The sequence below is a fragment of the Talpa occidentalis genome, unplaced genomic scaffold, assembly GCF_014898055.3.
Source record: "Talpa occidentalis isolate TD23 unplaced genomic scaffold, MPIMG_talOcc4v2.1 talOcc4.11, whole genome shotgun sequence".
Classification (NCBI taxonomy): Eukaryota; Metazoa; Chordata; class Mammalia; order Eulipotyphla; family Talpidae; genus Talpa; species Talpa occidentalis.
Window position 1 is genome coordinate 77,284,161 of NW_023601104.1, and position 25,529 is coordinate 77,309,689.

The 25,529-nt window shown below is 44.0% G+C and overlaps 2 protein-coding genes across 15 annotated transcripts in view; one reads left to right on the forward strand and one right to left on the reverse strand.

Annotated features, from left to right (window-relative positions):
* The window catches only part of SIPA1L1 (signal induced proliferation associated 1 like 1), a 517,634-nt gene that overhangs the window by 269,422 nt on the left and 222,683 nt on the right, over window positions 1–25,529 (forward strand). The window lies entirely within an intron of this gene.
* LOC119239250 (retinol dehydrogenase 11) lies at window positions 4,961–24,669 on the reverse strand. 4 transcript variants are annotated; one of them, XM_037503628.2, is made up of 7 exons: window positions 24,175–24,669; window positions 21,551–21,669; window positions 20,523–20,678; window positions 19,034–19,138; window positions 18,130–18,339; window positions 13,419–13,608; window positions 4,961–5,027 (listed from the first exon to the last, which is right to left on the reverse strand). In XM_037503628.2, the coding sequence occupies exons 1-7, from the start codon at window positions 24,240–24,242 to the stop codon at window positions 5,006–5,008; spliced, it is 870 nt and encodes a 289-aa protein (XP_037359525.1). In that variant the 5' UTR covers window positions 24,243–24,669; the 3' UTR covers window positions 4,961–5,005. The 4 variants fall into 4 exon arrangements, with proteins under 4 accessions (XP_037359525.1, XP_054547348.1, XP_037359524.1 ...); XM_054691373.1 differs by lacking the exon at window positions 4,961–5,027 and adding an exon at window positions 5,072–7,313 and having other exon boundaries at window positions 24,608–24,669; XM_037503627.2 differs by lacking the exon at window positions 4,961–5,027 and adding an exon at window positions 5,072–7,313 and having other exon boundaries at window positions 24,471–24,669.

Consider the following 25,529-nt stretch of genomic DNA (forward strand, 5'->3'; position numbering starts at 1 on the left):
TTTTTGTGATGGGTTCAAAACTTTATTTTCGAACTTAGCACACAGTTTGTTGTAAATTTGATCTCACTTAAGGCAAGAACTCTTGGAATTCCTCTGGGCCCAGGACAGTGACTGCTAAATAATTCTCAGTAAATGTTTTTAAATATGACTGATTTAATTACACTGCAGAAGCTACAAGGGTTGTTATATACATTATTCAGTGCCTACATAGTCATGATGGAAATTAAAGCTCTGGAAAGCTTATAGAGTCATCTCAAGAACTAGAAAAAAAGAATTCAGAGATGAAGCCCAGTATGTTTGTTTCATCAAATTCAATTTATTCAGCAAATATTTATTGAGCAGTATGAACAAATAAGGAGATAAAGTTGTTAAAATTCTTACTGTAGCCCAGGGGAATGTGTACAATGAATTTATTGACCAATTAAACAACTAAATTTAACTGCAATTTATGCATTTTGTGTTTGATCAAAAATGAACTCTTTGATTGTTCTCTTTGCAAAATGAAAAGTAGATGACAATGGTTAACATAAATAACTTGTTTTCCAGTCTGTAAAAGGAATGCCCCTTTGCACTATTTTGCTTTACAAAACAAATATTGCAAATTTCATTCAGCACCAAATTGAAAAAGGGGTCTACTTTTCAACCAGGTACATCTGATCCAGCACTCTTGCTCAATATCCTTTAATTGCATTCCACTGCCTTTAGAAAAAGATGTTTATCTCTCACCTGGCCTACAAGGCCTCCCATCATCTGGTCCTCCCTATCTCTTGCCAGCCTCATCTGCTGCCATTATCTCCTTAGCTCAGCTCATCCCAAACACATTGGCCTTCTTGGTCTTTCTTGTACAAACCAAGTTCATCTCGGCTTAAAAATCTTTGTACTGTTATTCCATCCTCCTGACACTCAGGTCTCCCAGATTTTTCAAGGTTTTTTTCTCCTAGTTTATTCAAGTTTCTGCTAAAAATGCCACCTCCTCAATGAGGACATTCACAGCCACCCTATTTAACACTGGAGCCCCCACCCAAGTGTTTCCTGTATTGCTTTTTATTTTTTTAAAGATTTATTTATTTAGGCATACAAGAACTGGGGAACAGGTCAAAGGTGGGGGGGTGAGAGGATTCACCAGAGACAGAATGGGGAGCAGAACTCGCAGATTGACGGAAGTACACTGCTGAGGGGAGCAGAGGGCAAGTCAGGAGAGGTCTGCTGTGCCATGTGAAAGCTCCCTGGCCTGGATCTAACTCGTGCTTCAGTGGCTGCAGATTGCTTCATAGGCTGCGTCTTAACCCTTGCGCCACAAGGGTGGCCTCCTGATTGCCTTTTAACAAAGTCCCTTAATACTTATACATTACTACCCACCCACTAGAATGAGAATTTGTATGTTTTTTTCTCACTGTAATTTCCAATATTGCCAGCATTGAAGATGGTGTCTGGCATAGAGCAACCTATTTCAATAAATACATGTTAAACAAACATGAATTTCATTCTCACCAGTCATTCAATTTATATAACTTAGGGTCACTTCCAGAATAAACACCCAAGCTTTAACCCTTAAAAACTACAGTCTTATCCTCCTTGCCATCAAGCACTATTTATTCTGAGTCAAAGTACTCTGGCAGGCCTACCACAGAATTGAACTGGAAAACTCTTACCTCCTTCTGGCAAAGCTTGAGGCAACTGAATTATTAAATCAAGGGGGCAGAAAACAGCCTAAGCACTCAAAAAGTTAACAAAAGAAATGCCTAAACGCCGCAATTACGATTTTCAGGACTAATCAATCCCTTCCCCCCATTCACCAACCCTAAAAGTTATGACCACTTTGGGTTATTAACCCTTTTTATGCTACTGGTCCTTTGCCAGCCAGCAGAAAACCATGAACCTCTCCTGAGAATACTGCTTTTAAAGGCATAACAAAATAGAAGTACCAAAGAAACTAATTTCATTGAAATACAGAACCGCAGGTTTAAAGATTCTTAGGGCCTCCCCGGTGGTGCAGCGGTTGAGCGCTGGGTTGCGAAGCTGCCCGCGGCCTCTGCGGCGCCGGTTCGATCCCCGGCTGCTCCCCGGCCACCAGAGGAGGGTCCCACATGGTGCGCAGACCTCTCCTGCACCCGCTGCTCCCCTCAGCAGTGTACTTCAGTCCTTCTGCCTGCTCTGCTCCCCCCTCTGGCTCTGGTGAATTCTCTCACCCTCCCGCGCTTCTGACTGTACCCAGTGCATGTACAAACAAAACAAACAAATATAATAAATAATAAACATGCCTCTATTAAAAAAAAAAAATAAAGAAACTATTTAGAACTATGTATTTAAAAAAAAAAAATAAAAAAAAAAAAATAAAGATTCTTATACTATTCTTGCCACAGCGAAACTGAGATGAGAAAAACCTGAAGGCTATAGGGGGACCAAGAGGGAGAATCCTAAGAAGACACTCCGCGTTTTACCGCCTGAGCACCCTAAGTGACAGCAGGGACACCACGGGTGCGGGACCGGGCAGCCCTAGGGGACGTGCCTGAGGATGAACGGAGACAACAGGACGCTGACTGGGAAGGAGGGCGACGGCTCTTCTTCCCAGAGCGCGCAGGACCCGGTTCCGCAAAGCTTGGCCCGGCCCAGCCTCACCCGTTCCAGCCATCTTAGGAGCCGCTCCGGAACCCCTCGTAGGTCTTCATGGAGGCCGCGGAAGATCTCATGCAGTTTCTCGAAATGCTCCGAGGAGGCGGCGGAGGTGGCCATGGCGCCGGCCGCGCTCGAGCAGCGGCTGCCGAGACTCTGGGCACCAGGCCCGCTCCTAGCACGGCGGTCAGCCGCCCAGCCCCGCAGGCATCACGGCGAGCGCCGCCAACAGCGCCCCGGACGAGCCGCTTCCGGGACTGCGAGGGTCCTCCTGAGCCGGAACGCCCACCCTTCATGCCGTCACTCGGGGAACGCCGGGCGCGAAAGCCTGACGAAAAGTCGGGGGAGCCGCTCTTCTCGGGAGACTTCCGGGGCGTGGTGCCGCTCCCGAGAGAGCGACATTCAGAAGCCCCAGAAATATCCAGTCCAGGGTTGAGGAAAGCATCACAGCGGAAGGGACATTCGGGACCCGCGCGACTGGCAGCGCAGCAGCCTCTGCCGAAGGCCCCGCCTTCCGGCGAGGGGCGGGCGCCGCGGTGCATGCTGGGGACTGAAGTTCGGCGGGAGACGCACAGTCTGAGCTACCCAGCGTCGTAGGGGGCGTGGTTTCGTTTGTGTTGTGGCGCGGAGGAGTGACGCTGTCGCTTCTTGATTTGGTTTCAGTTTGTGCTTGGCACCATGTTCAGTGTCTTCGCCCTGACTTCCTCAGTTGGGCTAAATGTTATAATTTACAGCCATGGAAAAACAGACCCATCAGATTCCTGCGGGCCCCAGAGTAAAACGCTTCAACCCTTCAGGGGACCAGGGTACTTGGAGTCAGAAGTGGCTCGGGCAGCGTCCCCGGCGTCACACTCGGCCTCTAGTGATCAAGCTCACCTAGTGTGTCAGTTCACTTTGTAAGAGGAATCGTGAGGAGCAACCCCTGAGCCTGTGGATGGCGCTCCTACCCAACTGGATGGTAGAAGGAGCTTTTCAGACTGCCCCTGAGAGAGGGATGCGAAATAGGGGTGGAGTTGGGTCTTTGGGCGGTTGAACAGCTGGGGCTTCAGCAGTGAAATTGCTCGAGGAGAGGTGTCTATGGAGGAGAAGCCATCAGCTTGCCACCTGTGGCTTCAGCTTGGAACTTGGTCACTGCTCAGCTGATACTATCTGGGGAAGGATAAACAGCATCTGGCCAATTACCAGCCTTTAATCAGTCTCAATCTCTCTCTGCCTTCCACCTCCCCCTCTCCCATTCCTTTTCTCATACCCCATGTTAATATAACCTGTTACTGGTGTGTCTCATCATGTGTCTGCTTTGGGAGTGTAGCTTGCATTCTAAAGCGCAGGGGAGGACCCACCAAACCAGTCCCCCTGGTTTGTCCTGTATCAACTCCATTGTTTTTTGTTAATGTTAAGTTATAGACAATGTGCAGGGATCTGGACATATAATGAATCAAACATTCATTCCCTCTGCTTTGGTTAATTTATGTGAGAAGACTCCGGCTTCATTAGGTTTCTTTCCCACTAAGTGTAATGTGTTACCTATACCAAGTTCTTTCCTGCACTCCATGGGTTTTGATGGTTTAGAGTGGAATGTACCTATTTTCATGGTTTGCCAATGGAGCCTGTTTTGGAATGTTTGCTTGGCAGCCCAATACTACACTGTCCACACAAAGTATATGAACATTGAAGGGGCTGGGAGGTATTAATGTGGTGATTTGTATCTCCTAGACCATATTTTTATTAGCCTAAGTTCAATGACCATGATTGGACAAACTTTTGTTGAGTTCTTAATTTTTTTTAAAGAGATGTATTTATTTATGCATACAAGAACTGGGGTACTGGCCAGAGGAGTGGGAGGGTGAGAAGATTCACCACAGACAGAGTGGGGAATAGAACAGGCAGACGAACTGAAAACACTGCTGAGGGGAGCAGCAGGCAAGACAGGAGAGGTCTGCTGCGCCATGTGGGCAGCAACCTGGTGGGAGATGGAACTGCAGTGGGCGCAAATAGCCTCATAGGTTGCATCTTAACCCTTGCGCCACCAGGGAGGCCCCTGAACTCTTAATTTTATTTGAACTTAGAAATAGCAAAGTCTGAGATTGTTAGTAGCAGTCTCATAGTATTGTTAAAGAAGGGGCAGGAACAAAAAGAAGACATGATGAATAGTTTGGGGTGATTAGGAAAAATAGGAAAAGTAATCTTTGAACAGTGTCATGAAAGTAAAAATGGGGACCAAATAATAAAATTATCACACAAATGAAGTTAATGGCATTTGAAATGAGACTGCTGTGGCTAGACTCTGGGGCAGTTTATCCTTACAGTGAGAAATGCACAACAATAATAATGAAAAGTGTTCTTTATTTCACTATAAATTTTCACTTTATTCTTTTCTTCTGTTGATTTTAGCTTAATTCTTACAGTTTTTTATTCTGGCAAATAAAAACAAAAGGAATTTTTGTCATTGACAGTTTAATATATATTAAGTAAAATATTATTTTACTACATTATTATCAAAGGTTTTCCATAAAACGACATTTTCTAAATATATGTTTAATGGTCAAAACAAGTTCAACAAAAGATTATTTACATTTGTGAGAAGATTGTGGTCCTATAAACTCATCCCTACCAAAGTGAACATATAATGGTCCAACAATTATAAACTCTAATTAAAATAGCATACTCCAAACAAGTAGTGAATGACCAATTCCTTAGACTTCCTATGACAGTATTATTTCTGATAAAAGCTCTCCAAATAAAACGTTGGCATTTAGCAAATAGACATATTCTTTTTTTTAAAAAAAAGATTTATTTATTTATTTATACAAGCACTGGGTACGGTCAGAAGCGTGGGAGGGTGAGAGAATTCACCAGAGCCAGTGTGGGGAACAGAACAGGCTGACTGGCGAAATATATTGCTGAGGGGAGCAGCAGGAGAGGTCTGCGCGCCATGTGGGACCCTCGCCAGCAGCCGGGGATCGAACCCGCACTGCAAAGACTGCAGGCAGCTTCGCAGCCCAGCGCTCAACCATTGAGCCACCAGGGGAGGTCCCATATTCCTAATATAAGGAATGCCTTGAAAGATTACTAAATTGACTATAATTATCAATATCCATCCTTATGATAATTTTTGAGAACAAAGAATTGGGGTTGCTTTGTTTTCATTTGTTTTGTGTCTTTCCACCCACCCACCCCACCACATTGATTGATGGATACTGGTTAAGATTAGTGTCTTAGCAGTCTTGTTAACTCAGGTGCTCACCCTCATTTCTTCTAGAGCTGGATATTACCTTTTTCTTTCTTTTTGTTAAGTCTTTAATTCCTTCATTGCATGCATTATCTCCCAGGATTTTTTTTTTTGGATTTCTTCACGCTATCCATACCTTTCTTGATGGGTAGTCACAAACATATGCAGAGTTGCTTCTTTTCGCAGTCAAAGACTTGCATCAAAGACTGCATGATTCCACCTCTGATCACTTACCAGTTTAAAACTGTTTATGATCATTTTGAATTCTATGAACATATTTCCAACTGCATAAATACACGAAAACAGTCACCAAGTAGCCTTTCCTGTCTTGTGATTTTCTTTTTTTTTTTTTAAAGATTTATTTATTTTTATACAAGAACCAGGGTACAGGCCAGATGCGCAGGAGGGTGAGAGGACTCACCAGAGACAGAATGGGGAACATAACAGGCAGCCTGAGGAAATACACTGCTGAGGGGAGCAGCAGGCGAGACAGTAGAGGTCTGCTTTGCCATGGGGGATTCTTGCCGGCCGGCTGGGTTCGAACCTGTGCTGCAGAGGCTGCAAACAGCTTCACAGCGCTGTGCTCAACCACCTGCGCCACCAGGGAGGCCCTGTCTTGTGATTTTCTAAAGGAAACTAGGGCACAGAAAGGAGGCCTTCATGGGTCTGGGGTTAGGTGTCTGTCTTCTCAAACTGCTCTTTTCACTATTATATCGTTGGTCTCAGAAACAGCATGAAAATGACCATTTAAACCATTGCTTATTTCTCCTTTTCCTCAAACCACACAAGCTTCTTAGAAAAGGAAGCTCTTCCATGATCTAGACATGACGAGTATCTTACTAGCAGTGACTTTAGTTTGTCAGCGGTAAAGCCAAGTCACAATCCAGCTTCAGGTAAGAGTTACCTGAAAGAATTCAGATGATGGCATTCTTAGGAATAATGGATGAACCCTGATCTGAAACCAAACCTGGAGTCTCAGTGTGGCCCTCTTGAAAGTTGGCTGGTTGGGAGAAAATACACTGTGAATAAAGAAAGTAGTAACTAGTCCAAATTGTCATAAATCAACCCTGCTTTAGCTTAGATTCTTCTAGATAGTAGGTTTCAAAGGGAAAATAGGAGATTGCAGGTCATATTAGAGTCTTCTCAAGGTATCTCTATGAACTGACAGTAAAAGGAGCAAACTAAATCTGGACAAATGCAAGGCATTCAAATGAATCTGGCAGTGAACTGGGCTTTTATCAGATATCACAGGCAAGGGTGGAAAGGCTACTCTCTTTGTGCTCCAAGTTTTAACCATCCTGAAGGAAGATCACTTTAGCAAGGTGTAGTCTGCTGCAGGCTTCTCTTGGGTCCAACTAACACCACCTGTCAATGCATAGGGATGCCCACCAGGTCACAGCTAACGTCCCATAGCCGCCTTGCGATCGTCTCATTTTGACCCTGGGCAGAGATCCTGGCCAAAGAGCAGTCACTGGAAGAGAAGGAAAGTGGCTTAAAGTACATGGTTCAAAATGGAGTCTGTTCTCTGCCTGGTATAAGGAATTTGACAGAAAAACAACCCAGGGATGACATGTCTCCTCAGCAATCCATTGGGCCAGTGTTTGTCCTAATTCTTCATTCTTCAATCTTTACCCCAGAGACATGTAATTACCATTTACATCTTACTGAACTACTTCTTATCAGAATGTTTAGTCTAATATATAATGCATACTATTTATTCTTTATAGTCCCTTTTGTATGTATATGTCTATCTGTAATATCAGCACCTGCCCAACACCTGTGTATGTCCTAGTGTTCTAATAAACATCTGAAGCCCATTCTACAATGTCATGTAGCTGAGAGCCTACTATATACATTGGTCACAGATGCTTGAAGTATTAAAATAATTCTCATTATTTTTGGACTACCTGCAGTTATATGTGCTTTTAAATTTGAATAACAAGTAAAGCCAGGTTCATAAACAACAAAAGTAGGAAAAGATAGCAGAAAAGAAATGGTAGCAACAAGGTATAAGGTGTTTCATGTATTGTCTTCATTGCTCTAATCCTAATTATTTTAGGTTCCCATTAAATGGGTAGGGGAAGGGAGACCTCAACTCTACACAAAACAGAATTTTTTTTTCAAGGATAATCCTTTTATTTATTCTTGTATTTTCTGCATGCAGTACACAGTAGCAACTGGGAATTTATTAGAAATACCAATTCTCAGGAATACCAATTCTTATCAATCATGTCTTTAGATGTTTCTTTCTTTTTTTAAATTTTTTCTTTTTTTTTCTTTTTTCATAGATGTTTCTTAAACTATGTGAACTTGCACTTAAATAATAAGTTTTACAAGTACAGTACTTTTAAGGCAACTCATTGGCACAACTTGCCATTTCTAAGTGAAAAGACCATCACTGAAAGCCAAAAGATTCTGTATAACTTTCTGGAAATCACATGTCCTCTGTTAGCCTCTATAGCCTCTACTACACTATGCCGTAAGGTTACGGTGAAGAGAAAATGATACAGTGGACGTGAAATTGTCTTGTAAATTATAAGGTTCTTCAATATAAATTTATTCCAATACGACAGTAAAAGCTACTTAAATGTAGTTATGATATATCAGCACAGTGCTGTTATTTTCAATGGGATTTTTGAAAGTTGGTAGAAGATCAATTTCAAAACTTACTACAAAGCCAAAGAAATCAAGACAGTGTGGCATTGGTATAAGATGAATGGAACAGAATTAAAAGTGCCTAAGTAAAATCTTACACCTATGAGTTGGTTGGTTTTTTTTTTTTATGTTTTTCTTTCACTAATGTGTATTTTGAGTTATTTCTTGAATGATCCACAAAGGTCTTAACAGTCCATGGAAATACATTAAAGACATATATCTGACATACCCCTAACACCAAATTGCTTTAATATATCTTAAAATCCACTGAAATAGATTCTCTAAAATGTAGCATATACAATAAGCTACAATGACTCATATCTTCTCAGGCCATTTATACAATAATTTGGTGAATTTTTAAGAGTGTCAAGCCCAACTTTTGGTACTTTATGGGTTGTTTTTTTTTTAAAGATTTATTTATTTATACAAGAACTGGGGTACAGGCCAGAGGTGTGGGAGGGTGAAAGGATCTACCAGAGACAGAGCAGGGAACAGAACAGGTAGACTAACTGAAACACACTGCTGAGGGGAGCAGCGGGCGAGACAGGAGAGGTCTGCTGCACCATGTGGGTTTCCCCCTGGCCAGCTGGGAACCGAACCCATGCTGCAGAGGCTGCAGAAAGCCTCATAGTGTGGTGTTCAACCCACTGCACCACCGGGGAGGCCTGAGTTGATTTTTAAATAAATCTTCTGTTATGGACTCTTATGGACTGTATCATGTCCCTCCAAATCCACATGTGGAATCCCTAATTCCAAAGTGTATTTGGAGATATGGCCTTTAAGTTTAAAAGTCATAAGGTAGGTTCCTAATCCAATAGAACTAATGCCCTTATAAGACAAGGGGACACGAGGAAGGTACAACTACAGAGGAAAAGCCAAGTTAGGCTGCAGTAAGAAGGAAGCCCTGTCCAAGCCTGGAGGAAAGGCCTAACTAGAAATCAATCCTACTGGCACCTTCATCCAAACTTCCAGTCCCCAGAACTGTGAGAAAATAAATTTCTATTGCTCAAGCCACCAGCCTAGAGCAGCCCAAGGCAGACTAATACAGCTACAAAGACAAATCGATGGAAAAAAAAAATAATCTCTTCAACTAATGGTGCTGGATCAATTGTATCCACATGCAAAAGAATGAAATTGAACCTCTATCTCATACAACATACGAAAACTAACTCAAAATGGATCACAGACCTAAATGTAATGCTAAACCTATTAGAAGAAAACATAGTAGTAAATCTTCATGACATTCAATTAAGCAATGGTTTTCTTAGCTATCACACCAAAAGCAAAAGTGATCAAGAAAAGGTAGGTTAAATTACACCTCATAAAAATTAAAAATGTTTGTACTCCAAAGGGCACTATGAAGAAAGGGAAAACATAAACCACAGAATTCGAGAAAATATATACAAATCATATATCTGATAAGGGACTTGTATCTAAGTTATACAACGAACTGATACAACTATACAATAAAAAAAACAATAATCCAATTTAAAATGGGCAAAGCATTTGAATAGATGTTTCTCAACAGAGATATACAATAGGCAATGAACACACAAAAACGAGGCTTAACATCATTTGTAGGAAAATGCAGGTGAAAATCACATTGAGATACTACTTCATGCTCACTATGTTGGCTAAAATCAAAAGGCCAGACAATAGAGCAAAGATGTTAGAGCAAAGATGCGGAAATAATGGAACTCTCAACATGTTCCTAATGGTGATGCAAAATGGTGCAGCCACTTTGGAAAACAACCTGGTAGTTCTTGAAAAGTTAAAAAGAGTTCACATATGACTCATTCGAGTAAAATTCCACTTCTAGGTATACACCCAAAAGAAATATCCACACAAAAATTTGTACATCAGGGGCCTCCTTGGTGGCGCAAGGGGTTAAGACACAACCTATGAAGCTATCCGCAGCCACTGCTGCACGAGTTCGATCCCTGGCCAGCCAGGGAGGAACACACATGGCGCAGCAGACCTCTCCTGTCTTGCCCGCTGCTCCCCTCAGCAGTGTATTTCAGTCAGTCTGCCTGTTCTGTTCCCCACTCTGCCTCTGGTGAGTCCTCTCACCCCCTGCATCTCTGGCCTGTACCCCAGCTCTTGTATGCATAAATAAATAAATCTTTTAAAAAAAATTAAGAATCCAGAGCACTGGAAAGGCTCTGACACTGACTTTCTTTAAATCACTAAGTCAAAACCAAAATAAAGGTTATTTTTTTTTTTCTTAAAATCTCTAGGGAAGAGGGGCCTTCCCGGTGGCGCAGCGGTTGAGCGCTGGGTTGCGAAGCTCCGCGGCCTCTTTCGATCCCCGGCTGCTCACCGGAGAGGGTCCCACATGGCGAGCAGACCTCTCCTGCTGCTCCCCTCAGCAGTGTACTTCGGTCCTTCTGCTGCTCTGCTCCCCGCTCTGGCTCTGGTGAATTCTCTCACCCTCCCGTGCTTCTGACTGTACCCAGTGCATGTATAAACGAAAACAAACAAACAAATAAATAATAAATAAATAAAAACATGCCTCTATAAAAAAAAAAAAAAAAATCTCTAGGGAAGAAGAATCTAGTTACTCTCAGAGAATCATTTCAGTGTACAGAAGTATACACTGCACTATATTCTTAGACTTCATACCCATAATCTGACTTTCTTTAAATTAGTCAGTCAAAGCTAAGATAAAGGGTTATTTCTTTTCTTAAAATCTCTAGGGAAGAAAAATCTATTCACTATTGGATAATCATTTCAGCATACAAAACTATACACTGCACTATAGTCTTAGACTTCAGACCCACAATCCCAATCATCTCTTTATAATTCTATTTACATGTCTTGTAGATAACACCCTCAACATTTACAGAGCTAGTTTATTATGTAGTGGACAACTGTACTCTTCGACTGAACATTCATGTCACATTCTTTGGGCAATAGCAACCTGATATTTTTATGCAAAATTACCTCCACTTGTATATATTTGAAGAGCCCATTAATTAAGAGCTTGTCCTCCCCTAGTCAAAAGAGTAAGGACATAGAATGAATTGAGCTCTAACATCTTTTCTCTATTGTCTGTCCTTTTGATTTTAGCCAACATAGTGAGCATGAAGTAGTATCTCAATGTGATTTTCACCTGCATTTTCCTACAAATAATGTTAAGCATCCTTTTTGTGTGTTCATTGCCTATTGTGTATCTCTGTTGAGGGGGTAATAAGAATTCAGTGCTTCTTCATTAGAGTGGAGAGCGAGCAACAAAACAAAGACTAAATCTAGCTGGTGTTCACTCACTCCATCAGCAGTGCCCTGGCCAGCTCACTGGCCACTCTGCTTGGTTCTTCAATCTTCCCTTTGGACCTAGGAACATCTTTATATTTTAATAAATTCCCTTCTTGCTTAAGTTATCCAGAGTCTATTTCCACTGCTTTGGAAACTTTGGAATCAAAGGACCCTAACTTGCTCACATTTTTCATGTCTGCTGTCACAGCCAGTGTTACCATCAATCTCTTAGTTACTCTGGCTTGAAGCAGGTAACCAAATCCTTTCCCTTCACCCCACTCCATTAGTCCAAGTAGCAAAAGTTCTGCCTCTTCAGGGCCTCTCTCACTTCACCATTCTTTTGGTTGCAATTGTCATTACACTAAATTAGGAACTCATTATTTTTCACTTGAGTTACTTATTCATTTGTTAAACAAGGTCAACAGACCAGATTTTGTCTCTCTTCACTGAAACACCTTCTCTACTCCTCTCTGTGTCTGGGATTATAGGCCTTTCTTGATCTGACTGTCTCATCTTCTTTTTCCATCTTAATTTATTTACAGTCCTTCACTAAAGCTTCAAGTTATCTCCACAAAATCTTGAAGGTGGTGGTAAAAACATGTTAAGAATTTTATCACGTGTGTTGTCTGTGGCTTGCTTCAAAATAATATGGGAGGACAGGTATTGGGAGAGACCCCGCGCAGTGAGCAGAAGGGCCTTGACCTGAGTCCCTAAGGCATGTGAAAACACATGTGTCTCAGAGGAAAACCTCTGAGTGACAGGACCTGGTGTTGAGTGCCCAGAATGTGACCTGCATACCTCTACGTCTCCACAGTCTTAGAATAACAAAAATAATGAGCGAACTTCCCAAGCTCTAACTAGGGGGCGATAAGATTATGTGCGTGAGAGCTAACCACCTGCTACCCTACTGTCTGAAGTAGATAGATAATAGTAAGAAAGTACACTAATCATTCATATGTGTTGTCATTATATGGTATGCTTTGATGTTACACCTGCTGCACGTAAAGTAGTATATAATGAGCACCAAGACAATAAAGATTTACTGCATGCTGGACACGACAGTCCCCCATGTCTAATTTCCCTCACCGTCGCGTCCCAGGTCCAGGACTCACTAGAAGTCCATAGACAGGAATATGGAAAGGGGTAGTGGACAGGGATGAGGCAGGATTTGCCATGAGTTAACAGTTGTTGAAATGGGACTATGAGTACACAGGGATTCAACATGCTATTTTGTCTGCTCCTGTGTATATTCAAAATTCTCTACAATAAAAAAAAAAAAAACTTCGAAGTCTTTACTTAATTCAAGAAGGGAGACCACTGATATGATTTCAGTTCTGAAGGCAATAGAGAAATGCAATTGAAATTCTTTTTAATATAAAAAGCTAGGAGTCCAAAAAGGAGCAGAGAAAAGTGGGCTGACACAACAAAAGACGAATAATCAACCAAAATGCATAATCCCCAGTGTAAAAGATGGCATGAAGACAATCAAACTTAGGAATTATCACCAAAAAAAAAAAAAAAGGTGAGTCAAATCCCCCTATTAAGAGGTAAAAATCCTAGAGTCAAAGACAATGTACCTTCTAAGAAGAGTATGATAGGCCAGACAAATCCAAATGATTTCCTTTGGGCAGTAATATCTCATCTTCAACAGCAGAGATACTCATACCTGAAATGACGCCCACTCAGGCCTTCCAGGCCTTCCGATATGGCACAGTGTAGGGTGGTCTGGGCTCCTTGCTGAGGGGTCTTGATGAAGAAGGAGAAAAGCCGCCACATCCATCTTATGAGAGTTGAGTGCCGAATCAGTTCCGTGTGAACGGTGCCAGGGTGCACGGAATACGTTGTGACACCAGAGCCTGCCATACAGCAATGGGAAGACAGGACGTGACCCAAGTGGACTCCCTCACGCCCTTCCCACAGTGGAACCTTAAGAAGCGTTCCTCACAGTAATATAAACCTCCATATCTGATGCCAACTCAGAGGTAGTTAACTCTCTGCAGCAGAGCAAGGATTCCACCCTCAGCTGCGGTGGAGAACATTCCCCTTTTAAAGCTACCTTTCGGGCCTCCCCGGTGGCGCAGCAGTTGAGCGCTGGGTTGCGAAGCTGCCCGCAGCCTCTGCAGCGCCGGTTCGATTCCCAGCTGCTCCCCGGCAGGAGGGTCCCACATGGCGCGCAGACTCTCCTGCGCTGCTGCTCCCCTCAGCAGTGTACTTCGGTCCTTCTGCCTGCTCTGCTCCCCGCTCTGGCTCTGGAGAATCCTCTCACCCTCCCGCGCTTCTGACTGTACCCAATGCTTGTATAAATAAATAAATAAATCTTTTAAAAAAAAAATAAATAAATAAAGCTACCTTTCATCGACTTGATGAATCTCCTGCCTCTTCTGGTTTTTCTAACTCTTTTGGCTGCTTTATTTCGGTTTCCTGGACCAGTTCATCATCTCCTACCCAAACGTTAAAAGTTGGAATTCTCATGGCTCACTAAAACTCCCTCCATATAACTTTATGGCATCCCCATTTTTATCTGGGGCCCAAGCTGTTCCTTAGAATTCTTGCTGACTACGAAAGCCAGTATAATGTGAGGATTGATGACACAGATGTACATAGTGAGGCTGCCCAATTTCAAATCCTGGCTCTAGCATTCTTTAGCTTTGTAACCATGGGCAAGCTCCTGATATTGCGACTCAGTTTCCTCATCTGTAAAATGGGGATAATCATCATACCTGCACTCACAGTCTTGTTCTAAGGTTAAATGAATTTGCATACATAAAAGAGCTTAGAATATCATCTGGAACAGGCTAAGTGGCCTCCACCTACCTCACCAGTGTTATTTCAGGTCCCCAATCTTCACTAGAAAATTCCCGGACAGAAGTATTTCCAATTTTTCCTTTATTTTATAAAGATAATGTGATACATACTGTCCACCATTTACTCTCTTTTGTAAAGTGTTGCTGCTAAATGAATTTGGTGTCAAGTTTATGAAAAAATTGAATTTTCAGGCCTAGATTGTATATTTCACAATTGCAGATAAAGTAGTGTGGACCAATATTATTTTCAATTTGACATCTACTCTAGAGGACCTATAGTAATGCAGATTCATAGGTCCAAAGATGAATTCATGCTGTGAAACCCAAATCTGGTTCTTGAAGTGTTCCCTACACTCACAGCCACAGCAGCACATGAGAGCAGTTCTTTAGAATTCCTCACCATACCGTGCACGTGTGGTCAACAGCACCCTGGTTTTCACATTCTGAATACGCCTGAGGAGTGTCCACTACCCTTCGTCTCCACCAACCCAGTCCAAGCTAGTCTCATTTCTCACCTTGATTACAGAAATCAAATCACCTGCTGCATCCATCCCCACTTTATTTATTTTCTTAAAGACTTATTTATTTATGCATACAAGAACTGGGGCTGGGATACAGGCCAGAGGTGCCGGGGGTGAGGGCTTCACCAGAGACAGAGTGGGAACAGAAAGGCAGATTGACTGAAATGCATTGCTGAGGGGAGCAGCGGGTGAGCCAAGAGAGGTCTGCTGCGCCATGCGGGCCACCCCCTGGCTGGCCGGGGAACAAGCTCATGCCTCAGTGGCTGTGGACAGCTCTACAGGTTGCATCTCAACCACTTGCGCCACCAGCGAGGCCCCCATTCCCACTTTAAAAGGCTTTCATCTTAAGGTTTTCCAGTGTTCTTAGAATAAACAAGAAATCCTTACTGTGGCCTCTACCTACCTCACCAGTCTCAGCACAGATCTCTATTCCTCTTGCCTTGCATAACCTTCTAACCATGAAGGCCTTCTAACCATGAAGGCCTTCTCAGTTTCTCAGATTGAGCCCAGACTCCTCCTCTACCTAGATTGTTCCACAGTCCCCTCAGCTGTCTCAGCTACCCACACCTATAACCCATTCCTTTTTTTTTTAAGATTTATTTTTATTTATTTATGCATACAAGAACTGGGGTGTAGGCCAAAGGTGTGGTGGGGGGAGGACTCACCAGAGACAGAGTAGGGAGCAGAACAGGTGAATCTACTGAAATAACACTGCTGAGGGGAGCAGCGGGTGAGTCAGGAGAGGTCTGCTTAGCCATGTGGGTTAGCTCCCTGGCTGGGGATTGAACTCACGTTGCAATGGCTGCTGATAGCTTGACAGTGCTGAGACTTAAACCCTGGCACTACCAGGGAGGCCCCTCATTTAATTTCTAATCACCCTTCAATAAAGGCTCAGTTTGCAATTCTCTTCCTCAGAGAAGTGTTCCCTGATGCCTGAGAGGGATAAGGTGCCCCCATTATAAGTCCTTATAGTTCCACTTTATAGCATTTATCACAATTATAATTAATCTCTGTATTTCCACATTATTTGAACTTTTTTTTTTAAGATTTTATTTATTTATTTATTCAAGCACTGGGTACAGTCAGAAGCGCGGGAGGGTGAGAGAATTCACCAGAGCCAGAGTGGGGAGCAGAACAGGCAGAAGGACCAAAGTACACTGCTGAGGGGAGCAGCGGGAGTGGCAGGAGAGGTCTGCCACGCCATGTGGGACCCTCGCCGGTGGCCGGGGGATCAAACCAGCGCTGCAGGGGCTGCGGGCAGCTTCGCAGCCCAGCACTCAACCGCTGTGCCACCAGGGGAGGCCTGTTATTTGAACTTTTTAAATGGAAATTATTCAAGTATCACTAGACTGATGTTACATGTCGCAGTTGAGTAAATACTTGTTAAATTGTCTCTTTCCTGGGCCTACCCTGGTGGCACAGGCAATTGAGCACAGCACTGTGGAGCTGTCCACAGTCTCTGCAGCACCAGTTCGATCCCGGCCAGCCGGTGAGGATTCCACATGGCAAGCAGACCTCTCCTGTCTCGCCCGCTGCTCCCCTCAGCAGTGTATTTCAGTCATCTACCTGCTCTGTTCCCTGCTCTGTCTCTGGTGAATCCTCTCACCCTCCCGCACCTCGGGTCTATACCCCAATTCTCGTATAAATTAATTAATTAATTTAAAAATTGTCTCTTTCCCCCATCGATGTGAATCAAAGTGAATAAGGGACTGTCCCTGTCTTATGCACCACTGCATCCCCAAGCCCCTAACCCAGTGCGTAGAATGACAGGGGCGCTGAACACATACCTGGTCAGTGGCTGAATGAATGGCTTTTCTCTCATGCCCAAGTTGCTTTCATTGCATCACAGCTCTTTTCCACCTAACCCTCACCTCTACCAGGCCACCTCACCAGAGCGTCTTCTGCTTTTATCTAGTCCTCACAGCCGGGCCCATCTCTCCCTCTCCAGGCCACACAACCTCTCTGCCCAACCCTCTGGGCAGTTTTCACATCCAGTTACCCCCATGCATTGTGACTGGATAAAGGTTGCCATGCTCTGGGCACAGACTGGGCATATGAGCTAAGCTGACAGCCAGTTTCCTTCCTTCCTGTCTCACAACTGTCCCCATGGTTTGATTATCCTGTTCAAACAAGGAGGATCCTATGTCTAATTTCTTGAGCCTGAATTCTGCCTGCTTCAACTCCTAAATAACTCGCATCCACTCCCTATTTCCTTTCTCTTTATTGGAAATTCAGAGCAAGTGCTAAAGACATCTATTCGTGACTGTAGACTCCCCTCCCCAAGCATACATTTCCCTTTTATTTGACCCCTTGCTTCTAGGGAGATCTTGTGCCATATTCCCAGCACCTCTTTTACTCTAATGGTTGTATCCAGTACCAGTATGGTTCCCTTAAGAACCCTGACTTGAACTCCTTAAGAACCCCTTAAGAGGGGGCCTCCCCGGTGGCGCAGCGGTTGAGCGCTGGGTTGCGAAGCTGCCCGCAGCCTCTGCAGCGCCGGTTCGATTCCCGGCTGCTCCCCGGCCACCAGAGGAGGGTCCCACATGGTGCGCAGACCTCTCCTGCCGCCCGCTGCTCCCCTCAGCAGTGTACCTCTGTCCCTCTGCCTGCTCTGCTCCCTGCTCTGGCTCTGGTGAATTCTCTCACCCTCCCGCGCTTCTGACTGTACCCAGTGCATGTATAAACGAAACAAACGAACAAATAAATAAATAAATAAAAACATGCCTCTATAAAAAAAAAAAAATAGAACTCCTTAAGAATCCTGACTTGCTCATGAGGCCTGAATTAATTATGACAATAACCTGTGAAGCAGTACCATTTTACATATGAGGATATCTTGGAAAAGTAAAGTCAAGCCTTAATACTCAAAGTCAGAATTTCCCAGTCCCCTGTCAGTTACTTCCAATTCTCAGTTGTAGGTTGTTTATTAAAACTGCCAGGTCTAAAACTGGATAGGAATAAGATCCTATCCAGAGGATGGGTTTCAGAAAATAGTTTCTATTACTCTTAAGTTTTAACTATTCCCCATGGTGACTCATTCTGATAAGCCTACCTTTTAGCCTTCGGGCCAATTCCTGGGTAAAGAGGATATTGGCCAACTTGCTGTGACAGTAGGCCAGGCCTGAGCTGTAGAACTTCTCACCATGCAGGTTATGGAAGTGGATCCTTCCCATGTGGTGTGCTAAGGAAGACAGATTCACTACCCTGGATGGGGCTGATTCTTTCAGTTTGTCTAGCAGCAGATGGGTCAGGAGGAAGTGACCTAGGAGAAAAATTAGAATTAACGAATTCAGCATGGAGTGAGGAGAGTCGTGGTGAATAGGACATGACTATGGAAGGCAGAGAACTCGAGAAGAAGGCTTTCTGCCTCAGCTTTTTATTATCAACTATAGACCAAACTCAATAAGGACACTAGAATCAGCGAAAGATATGAGACATTCTATGAAGAAGAAAGCAACATAGCCCCCAACACAATTAGTACATTCAGAAATGCCCCTAGGTAAATGGAATCTGTTTTTTTTTTTTTTCAAAGATTTATTTATCTATTTATGCATAGAACTGAGGTGTAGACCAGAGGTGTTAGGGGGGTGAGAGGATTCCCCAGAGACAGAGCAGAACAGGCAACTCTACTGAAATACACTGCTGAGGGAAGCAGTGGGCGAGACAGGAGAGATCTGCTGCGCCATGTGGGTTAGCTCCCTGGCTGGGGATAGAACTCAGGTCACAGCGGTGGTAGCTTGACTTGCTGAGACTTAACTCCTATACCACCAGGGAGGCCTCAGGTAAATGGAATCTGAGCCTAATGTTCATCCCTCTGCTTTCCAGCAAGACCATGCTATTTATTATTCACTTATTATCCTTTATGGCACAGAGGTCTAATTATGCCACAAAGAAGGCTCAATCCATCCATTAATCTGTTGAGGTGGATGCTACTTTAATGATGAGCAATTTCTTACCCAAGTGGTTGACTCCTATGTGCATTTCAAAACCATCTGCTGTCTTGGAATAGGGACACATCATCACTCCTGCATTGTTGATCAGAATGTGGAGATGCTTTTCCTCTGCAAGGAGACAGAGTATGAAAGTAGCCACCCACAGTTGTTATACCTTAGAAATCTGCCTTACACTCAGGCTTTGAAAATGGGGATGCAGGACTTCTATCTTTTTTCCATTTTCCCTCATATTCATTCTGTATTGCTTTTCACTGTAAGACTTTTGTTGACTCCTACATGCTTTTATTATGGGGCAAAAATCCCTCTTATACTACTACCAAATGGCCTTTGCAGTCTTTCAAACTCATGAGCGCCTTACTCATTACTTTTGGAAAGCATTCCATCGCCTCTCCCAGCAAAAAGTCTTCCCAAACTGAGTGGGAAGATTCCAAAGCAAGAGAAAAAAGGGTATTCTGAATGCAAGCCAACCACTGCCAAGATACTGGTTTTGCTTCTTTGTTGCGCCTGTCAACTTTTTCTCATGTGGTTTGTAATTTCTGACTGTAGGTTATTGCTAATAGAAATTATTTTCCTTGGGAGGCCTAGATCCCTGGATTATGAGGATATATGCCTACATACTGCTCTTGGATTTGCTTTTGATGCAATACTATAGCATTTTATGTTAATTTCTTAGTTCAAAATTCTTGCTCTATATGATGGTAGGAATCAGATCCCATATCAAAGCCAGCTTAAAGTTCTAACTTCCTGCAGCTGACTTTATCTGTCCATGCCCCGAGATAAGTTTCTTTGTCATGTCCCTCAGCTGGTAGCCTGAGTTTTTTTCTTCAAGCCCCTGTGCCATGGAGCAGAGAACTCCCTCTAAATCCCAATGTTACATGAAGCCTAGTTACAGCTCCCAGCCCTCAAGTGCCTGATGCTCATCACTATTCCTGTGTGGGTGTTTAGACTTCAGACCTTAACACCTATAATGAGTTCTGATACTCCTGTGACATCCCTGGGTTTAGTTCTCACATACTGCTATGACTTTTCCAGTTGACTCTATTTTTGCCTCCAGAGGATTTCCCTTTGTTACTAGTGAGTTCAGCAATCAATCCAAAATTGTTGGTTACATTTTATCATGAATTTCTATGTATCAGAAAGGGAGAGGGATCTTTTCCTTTGAGCTAGTTTGCCATGTTGATCAGAATTTTTTTTTTAAAGATGCATTGTGTTTATGTATGCATACAAGAGCTGGGGTATAGGCCAGAGGTGCAGGGGGTGGTGAGAGGATTCACCAGAGACACTGTGGGGAGCAGAACAGGAAGATGGACTGAGATACACTGTTGTGGGGAGCAGCGGGCAAGACAGGAGAGGTCTGCTGCACCATGTGGGTTAGCTCCCTGGCCGGGGATAGAACTCATGGTGCAGTGGCTGCTGAGAGTTTCATAGTGCTAAGTCTTAATCACATAGCGCTAAGTCTTAACCCTTTGCACCACCAGGGAGGCCCACTTACCTGCTAAGAATTCTTTAGCAAAGGCTCGAATAGATTTAGTATCTGCCAAGTCCAGTTTCCGCACCAACACTTGTTTGTTCCCTGTCATAATCTGGATCTCTTTGGCCACCAATTCCCCCTTTTGTACATCCCGGCAAGCTAAATATACACGGGCTCCTGTCAACCAAGATATAAGAGACAATCATCAGCTCTGTTTTTTTATATTTTTTAATTTATTTCTGCATAGAATAATGGGGGTGTAGGCCAGAGGTATGGAGGATGAGAGGATCACCAGAGACAGAGTGGGCAGCAGAACAGGTGGATTTACTGAAATACACTGCTGAGGGGAGCAGTAGGCGAGATGGGAGAGGTCTGCAATGTCATATGTGGGTTAGCTTGCTGGCTAGGAATCAAACTCAGGTTGTGGCGGTGATAGTGAAGAGACTTAATCCCTAGGCCATCAGGGAGGCCCCAGCTCTATTTCTGAGTGGGCATTATAGACCTAATACTGATTTTGAATACTATTTTTTTTTAAAGATTTATTTATTTATGCATATAAGAACTGGAGTACAGGCCCAGAGGTGCAGGGAGGTGAGAGTATTCACCAGAGACAGAGTGGGCAGCAGAACAGGTGGATTGACTGAAATATACTGCTGAAGGGAACAGCAGGTGAGACAGGAGAGGTCTGCTGTGCCATGTGGGTTAGCTCCTGGCCAGTGATTGAACTCATGCTACAGTAGCTGCCAATAGCTTCATCGTGCTGAGACTCAATCCCCTGTGCCACCAGAGAGGCCCTATTTTTTGTTTTTTAAAAGGAACCTTTATTCCTACCTTACAACAGAGGTATCTGATGCAGATATTAGAAAAGGAAAATAAATCAATAGTATTAAGTGTCTGTTACATGTAGAACATTGTACACATGACTAGCAAATTAGTGGGACACTTGTAATAGTCCAGAATTCCAAGACAGGAAGAAACTTATGAAAATGGTTGTCAATGTGAGGGATAAAATGGCAGTAGCAAGGAGAATTAACAGCAGATGAACGTGCCTCTTTTAGCCAGCTCTTTGGCTGTCTCCTTGCCAATGCCTGTGTTCGCTCCAGTGATTACAGCTACCTTCCCAGGAAGTTGGACGGTTGATGTACACACCCCACTGTACAGCATTTTCCTGCAAACAGAGGAGAGAGCTTATCAGTTCTTCATTCTCTTTATCTCAACCTAGGATTTCTGCAACTACCCATGTCTTTATATCCCAAAGGCTGAGATTTGCTTTCTTTCCTTCTGCTGTACTTTTATAGGTTTAAAGAAGGTAGGGGCAAAGAAAATAAGTTTTCTGCTTTTGCTCAATGACAACTTTTAGAGCTGCCTCCTGCAGTACAAAAACTAGATAAATATTTGATTAGCCAGAAACCTGGCTACAGTTTGACCTCTCCACAGGAGACTTCTTCCACAGGCTTATGAAATCACAAGACTCAGCCTAGCAGAACCAATCTACTTACGTCAATCTGTCCACAACTGACACATTGTGGCCTTGATAAACAGATAATTCAGCATGAAATATTAAAATTATGAAAGTTTGTCAATCTGGGACAAAATAAACAGAACCCCCCCAATCAAAAATAAAATAAAAATATAAATGAGTACAAGGGGAACTGGGATTCAAGTCTTTCTTTAACCCATTAGACACTGCTATTCAGTTTTCCCAAGGATTGAATGCACAAACAAGGATTAGCATGTTTCAGATTGCTCTTTTTCCTTTTCAGCAAATCTTTTTTCTTTTTAAAGATTTATTTATTCATTCATACAAGAGCTGGGTACAGGCCAGAGATATGGGGGGTGAGAAGATTCACCAGAGACAGAGTGGGGAACAGAACAGGCAGATTGATCAAAGTGCACTGCTGAGGGGAGCAGCGGGCAAGACAGGAGAGGTCTGCTGTGCCATGTGGGTTGCTCCCTGGCTGGCCAGGGATTGAACTCGTGCTGCAGAGGCTGCAGATTGCTTCATAGGGCAGTGCTTAACCCTTGCACCACCAGGGAGGTCACTCTTTTCCGCAAATCTTGAGACTCAAGTTATGAGAATTTATTGGCTAGGAGATGCACTTGTAATGTACTTTATTGTATAGAAGAACTTTATTGTGTAGAAGAATTGGGTTATAGGCCAGAGGTGTGTGGCGGGGAGGGAGTGGGTGAAAGGATTCACCAGAGATAAAGCAGAGTGCAGAACAGGTGGATTTATTGAAGTGCACTGCTAAGGGAAGCAGTGGGTGAGACAGGAGAGGTCTGTTGCACCATATGTGGGTTAGCTCCCTGGCAGGGTATCAAACTCAGGCCATGGCAGTGATAGTGCTGAGACTTAAACCCTAAGCCACCACGGAGGCCCAGAAGATGCACTTTTAAAGAGCATTTCAGCCTTTTTTTATTTAATTTGGAATTACATACACACTCCTTACCACTAAAGCTATCTGCTTAAATGCAAATAGGCTAGTGAGGAAACAAATAGCTCTTGGTGCCTACCAACTGGTACCTTCCTCCCCAGGGACTAAGCTTCTGTTCACCTTGAGCTCCAGGAGTATCCTATCAGGGTGTCTACTGAGTTCTTTCTTCTTCTTAACCAGTAGGAATGGGAGACAATCAACTATGAAAGTTCAGCTCTTGCTTCCATAAACTACCTAGATAGCCCTTGGAGTATAATCAAACAAAACTCGCAGAGGTAGGAGCACTATTTTCAGTTCAGGTTCAACTTTTCATCGAGATTCTATGTCGATGAGTAGATGCTCTGATGGAAAAGGACAAAAAAGCAGCCTTTTCATCTGAGATGGTCACCCACGTGTGCCTCGCCTGAGAAGCACTAGTTCAGAGAGGAGAGAAAATACTATTGGAAGAGGCCCACGAGAGGCAGGAGGGGAAGGAGCGGCTCTTCTGTCTCTCAGCCACCGTCACCGCTGGTGACTTGCTCAGAACCAATCACCCGGCGGCCGGCTGTGCAGCGCGGGGCCGACCTGCGGGGCGTTCAGCCAGCCAATGTTTGAAACGTCACCCGGTCCTTAGATCATAGTCCTCATACTCACCGGTCCACTCCCTCCCTGAGGCGTCCGCCTCAGCAACTCAGCTCCTCCTGACCCAAAGGTCAGGTTTAACCCAAAGGTTAAATTCACGCTTTCCAGAGAAAGCGTGAATTTAACAGCACAAGGGAGCAAGCAAGGGAGCTTCCTGAGTCACGATCCCCATCGAGAGGCATTTTCAGAAAGCAAAAAGTTGAATCGCCCCACAGTGTTTAAAAGGCTGGAAGCAAGAAGCTAGATAGGGCAGGTTCAAGGTACGGGAGTTAAGAAGAAACAGTCTTGAGGAACACACCACATTTTAGGGCGCCTACCCTGAAAAACCCCTAAAGCTGTAAAAGTCAAGTGTTTCAGGTAGCCTTGCATTCGGGGTTCTCTGGAGGCAACGGCTGCTTAAACAAAAACAAGGGCCAGGAGAAATAAGGCAAGGCACCCCGGACTGCAGCCCTTTGCTACCGCCTGGGAGCCCCTGCTTTGCATGCAGGGCAGTTGGACCTCCTCACGCCAACCCAACTCCCGACACCCCCTATTAGCAGCCCCCCGCCCCCATCCACCCAAGGAATTATCCTTTTTCTTAAGAGCTTCCGCAAAGATTAATGTTGCCCCGCACAGACCTGATTTGGGGTGCAGCGATGTACAGGAGCAAGGGAAGGAGGAGGAGCAGAAAAAGGACCCCGATCATCTTGCTGGGCAGCGGCTGCAGCAACGCAGCCGCGGGGGGAGGAGCGGATCCCAACGATGCTCTCCCGCCTCGGCTCTACCCAGACACGCCCTGATTCAAAGTACAGCCGCCCGGGAGCGGAGCCTTCTGGGAAATGTAGTCCACAGCGTAGCGCGGCCTGCAGGGCGGTGAGCGCGGTTCCAAACTCGCAGAGCTGAGACGTGCTGCCCGTACACACAGATTCCTCACCTGGCCTAGGGCTTTGAGGGGTCATTCAAAAAGCTCTCCCGCAGCCCTTTGGGTCCCCGGGTTCTTGTGTAATCTCCATCTCCCAGTGCCCAAGCCCAGGCCCTGGTTCAAGTCTCCCCCAAAGGTTAGGCAGTTACCACATTGTTTCTGCTGGAGATCAAGTATTGGCGCCTGCAGTTTTTATGGCGGATTGCAAAGGAGAAAAATCAGTTGGAGTCTGACAGTTGGTAAGGCAGCGGAAGGTGTTGAATCCTTCCTTCGACATTCCTTCATCCGGTGAATGGAGCAGAAGCAATCAGTACTTGAGGATATCCCCAAAAGATTCCCTTGTTGCTTCTACTTTGAATTATAGTGATAATATATCATTTTTCCTGGGTTTGAATATTAACTGGTAATAGAATATTGCTTTCTTGATCACTTGGTTTATTTCTATTAACTCCCCAGTTAGCAGTTTCTCAGATTAGCATAGTTCGTTTCACCAATTCATGAAAATATTTAATCCTGTCTGGAATTAAGGTCATGAACATTCTTTGCAAGTAAGCTTGTTCCCTGATCAATCGTGAAGGTTTATCACTCCTGCAGGAAGAGGAGTGATACTTCAGGACTTTAGAGGGTGTTCTTACGTGAATGCATCTGAGGACTAGTAGAAGGTCTACAAGAGAGGGCTGTGTTTTCTTCTTGAGTAGGCTACGAACAAAGCCAAAAATTGTGGAGACGAATAAAGAAGAGTCCTTTTTACTTATGGCCATTGCCTTCTGGTTGTCCTCTCCCTTGCAGAAAGAATTAGCCTTTGTCTTCACTTCCCTTCATCACGACCAGCTGCTCACAGTTCAATCCTACAGAAGGACCTTTGACTATGATCCTCTGTACAGGCTGGATAGAGAGGGGCCTCAATACTCCTGGAAGGTCAGAGACAAATCCTTTCAGGGGGTCTTTTTTTTTTTTTTAAATTTCTTTCCTTCTTTCCTTCCTTCTTTCTTTCTTTCTTTCTCTCTCTTTCTCTCCAGCACTGGGTACAGTCAGAAGCGTGGGGGGATGAGAGAATTCACCAGAGCCAGA

What these genes read in the sequence shown, in the direction of transcription:
- LOC119239250 (XM_037503626.2), bottom strand. Translation starts at nt 24,242, where the DNA reads ATGATCGGGGTCCTTTTTCTGCTCCTCCTCCTTCCCTTGCTCCTGTAC. An exon ending in ATCGCTGCACCCCAAATCAG is followed by an intron (nt 21,670 to 24,174) that starts GTCTGTGCGGGG and finishes CTCTGTTTGCAG; the next exon opens with GAAAATGCTGTACAGTGGGG. An exon ending in CTGAGTGGGCGTCATTTCAG is followed by an intron (nt 7,314 to 13,418) that starts GTATGAGTATCT and finishes CTTCTCTTCCAG; the next exon opens with TGACTGCTCTTTGGCCAGGA.